At 59.2% G+C, this 5910-nt stretch overlaps 1 protein-coding gene across 2 annotated transcripts; it reads left to right on the top strand.

The window, feature by feature from the left end:
- The first annotated feature begins 1697 nt into the window (after window positions 1–1697).
- Window positions 1698–2754, top strand: HPCAL4 (hippocalcin like 4). Of its 2 annotated transcripts, XM_009882768.1 has the most exons (3): window positions 1698–1865; window positions 2007–2222; window positions 2485–2754. In XM_009882768.1, the coding sequence occupies exons 1-3, from the start codon at window positions 1704–1706 to the stop codon at window positions 2680–2682; spliced, it is 576 nt and encodes a 191-aa protein (XP_009881070.1). In that variant the 5' UTR covers window positions 1698–1703; the 3' UTR covers window positions 2683–2754. The 2 variants fall into 2 exon arrangements, with proteins under 2 accessions (XP_009881070.1, XP_009881069.1); XM_009882767.1 differs by lacking the exon at window positions 2007–2222 and having other exon boundaries at window positions 1704–1865; window positions 2485–2682.
- Window positions 2755–5910: the final 3156 nt, after the last annotated feature.

Here is a 5910-nt window from a genome sequence, read left to right as displayed (position 1 = left end):
CGCCGCCAGTGCTGCTGCCCCCAGCCCGGCCGCCCCATCCATCCCCTGGGGCCGGAACCTGCGCCCCTTCCCCGCTCCCGGGGTGCCGATACGTCGGGGGGTGCTGGGGGCTTGGGTGCCCTGCGCTGCCCGGGGTGCAGACCCGGGGGGGGGGACACCCTTAGCGACCCCCCTCTGTCTTGTTTTGGGACCAGCAGCCAGTGACCAGTGATGATATTGGTGCTGTGAGATGAGGGGTTCATGTGAAACGTGTGATGGCCCTTCTGGCTGCTGCCCCCAGCAGCCATCTCTGCTGTCCCCTGCCCTGGCATGGCCTGTGCTGCGTCCTGCTTGGAAAAGAGAATTGAGGGCTGTGGACCAAAGGATGCTCTTCCTGAGTCCTGACCTCTTTGAGGGCTTCATTTGCAGGATAAGGTGTGGTGCTTGTAGCAAAGGTCCTCGTTGCGGTTCCCTTATGGGAAAAGCTGCCCCTTGTGCAGGTGAGAGGCCGCATCCACCTGCCACCGTGGCTGGTGGGAGATGCTGGAGGACATGAGCATGGTACATGGTGGGGATTTATCGTTCCCTGTGAGTTAGAGCCAGGCTGTGGTGCCGGGAGGGCTCGTGTAGCTCCACAGCCGAGCTGGGGATCGCTGGGGAAGCGTTGTGTTCTGTGGGCGTCCGGACGTTTCCTCGGCTCTGGCTGCTGAGGGGTGGTGGGTTAAGCTCTGCCGCGGCAGACGGCGACAGATGCTGGTGGGATGGTGGGGCAGGGAGCAGCCTCTGCCTGCGGGATTAGCTGGGAGCGGGGCTGGCTGGGAGCACGAGGAGCCCTGCTTTGCTGGGGGGGGAGGCTTGTGCCCATCCTGGGGTACCATGTCCCCCAAGCCCACATGGCCAGGAAATCAGATGTTCGGAAGAGAGATGGTGCTTGGTCGGGCTCCAGGTGAACTTCTACTCAACTTTCTCTATGGAAAGAGAGAAGCTCCAGGAGCTCTCAGCAAACCATCTGCTGCTCGGGCTGAGCGAAGCCGGCAGCCAAGGCTGCGTGGGAGCGGGCACGGCGTGTATCGGAGCAGCTCCGCGTCCTGCCCACGCAGCTGCGGGTTTGCCAGCGCTCCAGGGCGCTGTGCCGCAGGCAGCCTCGCGGCAGAGGGGTGCCTGGCTGTGGACCCCATCCTCACCAAGAGCTGGCCAGGAACGGGTCGGGCATCGCTGTAGCCGGCTGGATGCTGCAAGTCAGATGGTGCCAGTGAGGTTTTTCTCTGCTTTAATGGCAGACTCGTGTTACTTCTTCTTTGTCCCATCCTTACGGGGGCAGCTGGACATCGTGGCATGGTAAAGGCCACGTGAGGAGGTGTTCTGGGTCTTCAGTTGGCTTTTGAATGGTTTTCTGCAGCCCAAAGGGAGCCAGCCTAGAAGAAGGTGAGGATTGAAGGTGATGCTGCTGGCTACACTAGCAGGCTGCCTCTGGACCAGCTTCTGCACAGCTCCAGTGGGAAAGGCCACAGCTGAGCACGGGCATCGAGCCTGTCCCCAGTGCCCCAGTTGCTGTCCTGGCATTTGGCAGTGCACGGACGCCCACCAGCCAGGTGGATTAGCTCCGGCGTAGGGAATATACAGGTGGGGTCGGCCAGCCGCTGGGGTGGAGCAGGGCCTGGGAGCACCAGCCCTCCCTGTGCCCAGTGCGTAGGAGCCGTGTGTTTTCCCTCCCAGGGGCAGCCATGGGCAAGCACAGCAGCAAGCTGGCGCCGGAGATGCTGGATGACCTGGTGAGGAGCACAGAGTTCAGCGAGCAGGAGCTGAAGCAGTGGTACAAGGGCTTCCTCAAGGACTGTCCCACTGGCATCCTCAACCTGGAGGAATTCCAGCAGCTCTACATCAAGGTGGGTTCCAGCTGGGGGCCCAAGCACTGCCTGTAGGGCTGGAGCACCCTGCTCCCACCGGGGCAAGGGTGCTGCTTTGGGTGCAGCCTCTGCACTGAGCTCCTTCTCCCCACTTTTATCTCTCCTCTCTCCTCCCTGCAGTTCTTCCCCTACGGAGATGCCTCCAAGTTTGCTCAGCACGCTTTCCGCACCTTTGACAAGAATGGTGACGGAACTATCGACTTCAGGGAGTTCATCTGTGCCCTGTCTGTCACCTCCAGGGGCACCTTTGAGCAGAAACTCAACTGGGCCTTTGAGATGTATGACCTGGACGGGGATGGGAAGATCACACGCTTGGAGATGCTGGAGATCATTGAGGTACCGGTGCTTAAAATCAGGAGGGGTAATGGTTTTTGCAGACTTTTCACATCTATTGGGTCCCTTTTTGGCACCAAAAAATGGGTTTCCCTGCCCAGAGCCTTGTTTGAAAGGTACCTGATTGTAGCTGTACAGCAGCATAACGTGTACCAGCAGCTAACTGGGTTCTAGCAGAGCAGCAGTCCTGTCCCCTGCCTTGTCCTGGGACCTTCTGCCCATCCAACATTCTCGCTCTAGTACTTTGCTTCTCTTCTTGCTCCAGGCCATTTACAAGATGGTGGGGACTGTGATCATGATGAGGATGAACCAAGATGGGCTGACACCCCAGCAGCGTGTTGACAAGATCTTCACAAAGATGGACAAAGACAAGGATGACCAGATCTCCCTGGAGGAGTTCAAGGAGGCAGCGAAGAGCGACCCCTCCATCGTCCTCCTCCTGCAGTGTGACATGCAGAAATAGAGCCCTGGGGGCTCGTCGCTGGACTGGCTGCAGCCAACCTCTGCTCCCTGTGTTGGTTTCCATCCCTGTTTTCTGCTGAGTCCCCCCTGTACCCGCTTGGCCCCAGGTGTGAGCCACGCTCCGTCCCTCCTGCCACCCATCCGCCTCCGCTCCCGGCTGTGTCCTGGGCAGCCCGCAGTCCATGGGCTGTAGTTCTCCCTCGATGGGCAGAGTCTCCTCTGGGTATTGCGCGCTTGAGGTTACCCCCAAATCAGCCCTCTCCCATCCTGGAGCTGGACTCCCGGCAGCTGATGGCGAGTGTCCTTGTTCCTCAGGGCCAGCTGCTCCCATGTCCCTGCTGCTTCCTCCCTGCTTTCCCCCACTGCTCTGGCCCATTCCCTGATCCTAACTGAAACCAGCTCTTTCCCCTTTCTGCTCATCTCCCGTCATTGCTTGTGGTGCCTCCAGGGAGGCTCAGAAGTCCCAAGTCCTGGCCCTGGTCTCTCCTTCACTGGCAATTCCCTGCAGGGTGCTGCACGCTCCCTGCCTTGGCTCCCTCTGCCCAGCTTTAGCTTTTCCATCTCTGCTTTTGCTGCTGGAATGGCCAGGGTTGCTCAGGGCACTTCAGGGGAGAGCAGAAGTGTCCAAGGCCACCCCTGGATGCGGCCATTGTCTGATCCCAGAAGCCACCTTCTACCGCATTACCTATGTGAGCTGGCAAAGCGAGTAGGTGACCTCCACAACTGCCCCCGTAGCATCTTGGATGCTTTGTGGAGTTTCTGGCTTTCCTGGGTCTTGAGGTGATGCCTGGGGTCCCAAATCGAAGGTGTGGGCTGCCCTGGGGCAAGGTCAGGAGTACGGGTGTTGAAGGCATGTCCTGGTGCTGCTCCTGGTGTGTGGCACTACTGTGGGGACTGGTGGGTCCTGGGTTGGGGGTGTGGAGAGGTATGGATGGGTCCTGTACCTGCTGAGCCTCCTGGAAGGCCTCTGAGGCCACAAGAAACATGTCTGTCTCCTTCCTCCCCCCCATCCCAGCCTGCTGCATCCATCCCTCCTGCCCCAGGACAGGAGTATTGTCACAGATTGGTATGTAGTCTGCACGTTGTGGTGTTGATGACTGTAATATCTGTTAGGAGATGGTGAAGTTGTTATCTATTTTTTTAATGGAAAAATAAATGGTCCCCCATGTGTGGTGTTCCCCCCAAATGGCTTATTGGGGGCAGCTGGCTGCTGCAGCTATGGGGAGAGTGAGATGACAATACTGCAATCCTGAGCATCATTTTCGGGTCTCATCTGAGCCTGTGACACTCCAAGGGGACAGCACAGTGGGGCTCAGCCTGGGGAGCCTTGAAGATGGGTGAAGGTGTAACACCTCAGCCATGCAGGTAGCTTTGGGGGAGAGAATGTTGTCTCTTGGGGCTGGGTAGGACCAGACATCCCCAGTCTGTGCTGGAAATAGGTTTCATTTGTCAACCAAGGGCTGGACCCTGGCTGTCCCTTTCATTCAGGGCTGGGCACAGCCAGAGGACCTGGTGGCTTGGTCCCAGGCTCCATCAGCAACTGGGACCAACTATCACTGTATCTTTGTCCTTCTTCTCAGCCTCCTCTTCTCCAACCCCATCTTTCCTGCACGTATTTTCCTCTGGTCTTCCTTCTCCATCAGCAGCCTGCAGAGACCTTGCCTGTTGCTAAGGAGCTCTCACCGACTTTGAATACTTCTCTGTAGTTAACCGTGCAGGGCTGGCTCCCGGTGCCACTCACCCCGTCCTGCCTGGCTCCAGTGTGCAGGGAGGTGCGTGGCTCGGCTTCCACCCTGCAAATCGCCAGCATCTCGTCCGTCCTGCAGCAGCCAGCACCTGAGCGTAGAGATGGGAGGATGCCAAAACCTGAGCGGGTATTGTTGGGAGTGCTGTCGAGGGAGAGCTCTCTGCACTTTGGGTTTGGCTGCTGTGCTCACCTGGGCTGTCTGGGACTGTACCTGTGCGTTTGCAGCTCAGCGGTGCCTGGGGAAGGAGGGACATATGGGGCAGGTTGTCCCCACTGTGTGGGAGCCCGGGGATGTGCCAGGGCTGCTGTCTGACAGGGCAGTAACTCAAGCTCGAGAAGGGACTCGGAATAGCCTCGGTGAACCCAGGGCACTCAAAGCTCCTGCTTCCCTTGGGGCCACCCCAAAGGAAGGTTGGGTATTTCCCAGGAGGGACCAGTAGAGGCCCTGGGGAAAGGGTGTCTTTGAGGCTGAAATGGTATTAAACTCCCAGAAGGGCATCCCAAAGGGTTTGGGGTCCAGGTAGCCTGGTGAGCCCTGCAGCCAGCCCTGTTCCACCAGCGCCTGGCTCTGCTCTCCTGATTGAACCTCAGTGCAAGTGAGGGTGCGTTTGATCAGTCTCCCGGGCAGGGACATGAGCGTCCACAAGATTGCGGTCTGTAGGAAGGGTTGGTGTTTCTCACAGTTTTGGGCAAAACCCCTTTTCTGGCCCAGGTGCTGGGGCTCTGCGACCTCCTCCCAGGTGCTGCCCTGTGCCAGGTGAGACGAGGTGGGATCCTCCATCACTTGGCCCTTCCTGCCTGCTGAGTTTTGGTCTCTGGGGCACAGTCCCCGCTCCCCGAGGGCCTCTGGGAGTCTGCTGGTCACGCTGCAGTTTTCAATCCGAGCTGAAAGCTGGATGCTATGCACAGCTCTGGCTTGACTCAATCCCACCAGCACTTGTGGGAGAATGTGTAGTGAAGAGCCTTAATTAATATCCGTGTTCACTCCATTAACTAGCTCACAGTGCATGCCTGTGACCCACCACGCAGCCAAAAGTGGCTGTGGCTGCTCCTTCCCCTCCAGCTCCCGGTTGCTGACCACCCTTGTGCCCTTCCAGCCACCCGGTCCCCTGCCACGGGTGCCACTCTCCGCTCTGCGAGGATGGGCAAACCCCAGCCACCCCTGATGCTCTTGTGCTGCAACACTCCATTAACTAGCTCACAGTGCATGCCTGTGACCCACCACGCAGCCAAAAGTGGCTGTGGCTGCTCCTTCCCCTCCAGCTCCCGGTTGCTGACCACCCTTGTGCCCTTCCAGCCACCCGGTCCCCTGCCACGGGTGCCACTCTCCGCTCTGCGAGGATGGGCAAACCCCAGCCACCCCTGATGCTCTTGTGCTGCAAGTGAGCTGCTGTCTCCCGTGGGTGCCCACTCGCCCACTCCCGTGTGCTCCCCGGGCTCTCTGCTGATGGCACCTTTCTCCCCCAGCCCTTTCCTTCGCCC

This window comes from Charadrius vociferus, unplaced genomic scaffold, assembly GCF_000708025.1.
Source record: "Charadrius vociferus isolate BGI_N301 unplaced genomic scaffold, ASM70802v2 scaffold783, whole genome shotgun sequence".
NCBI lineage: Eukaryota > Metazoa > Chordata > Aves > Charadriiformes > Charadriidae > Charadrius > Charadrius vociferus.
Note: the sequence above shows the minus strand (reverse complement) of the source record. Positions and strands in the feature narration are given on the sequence as shown.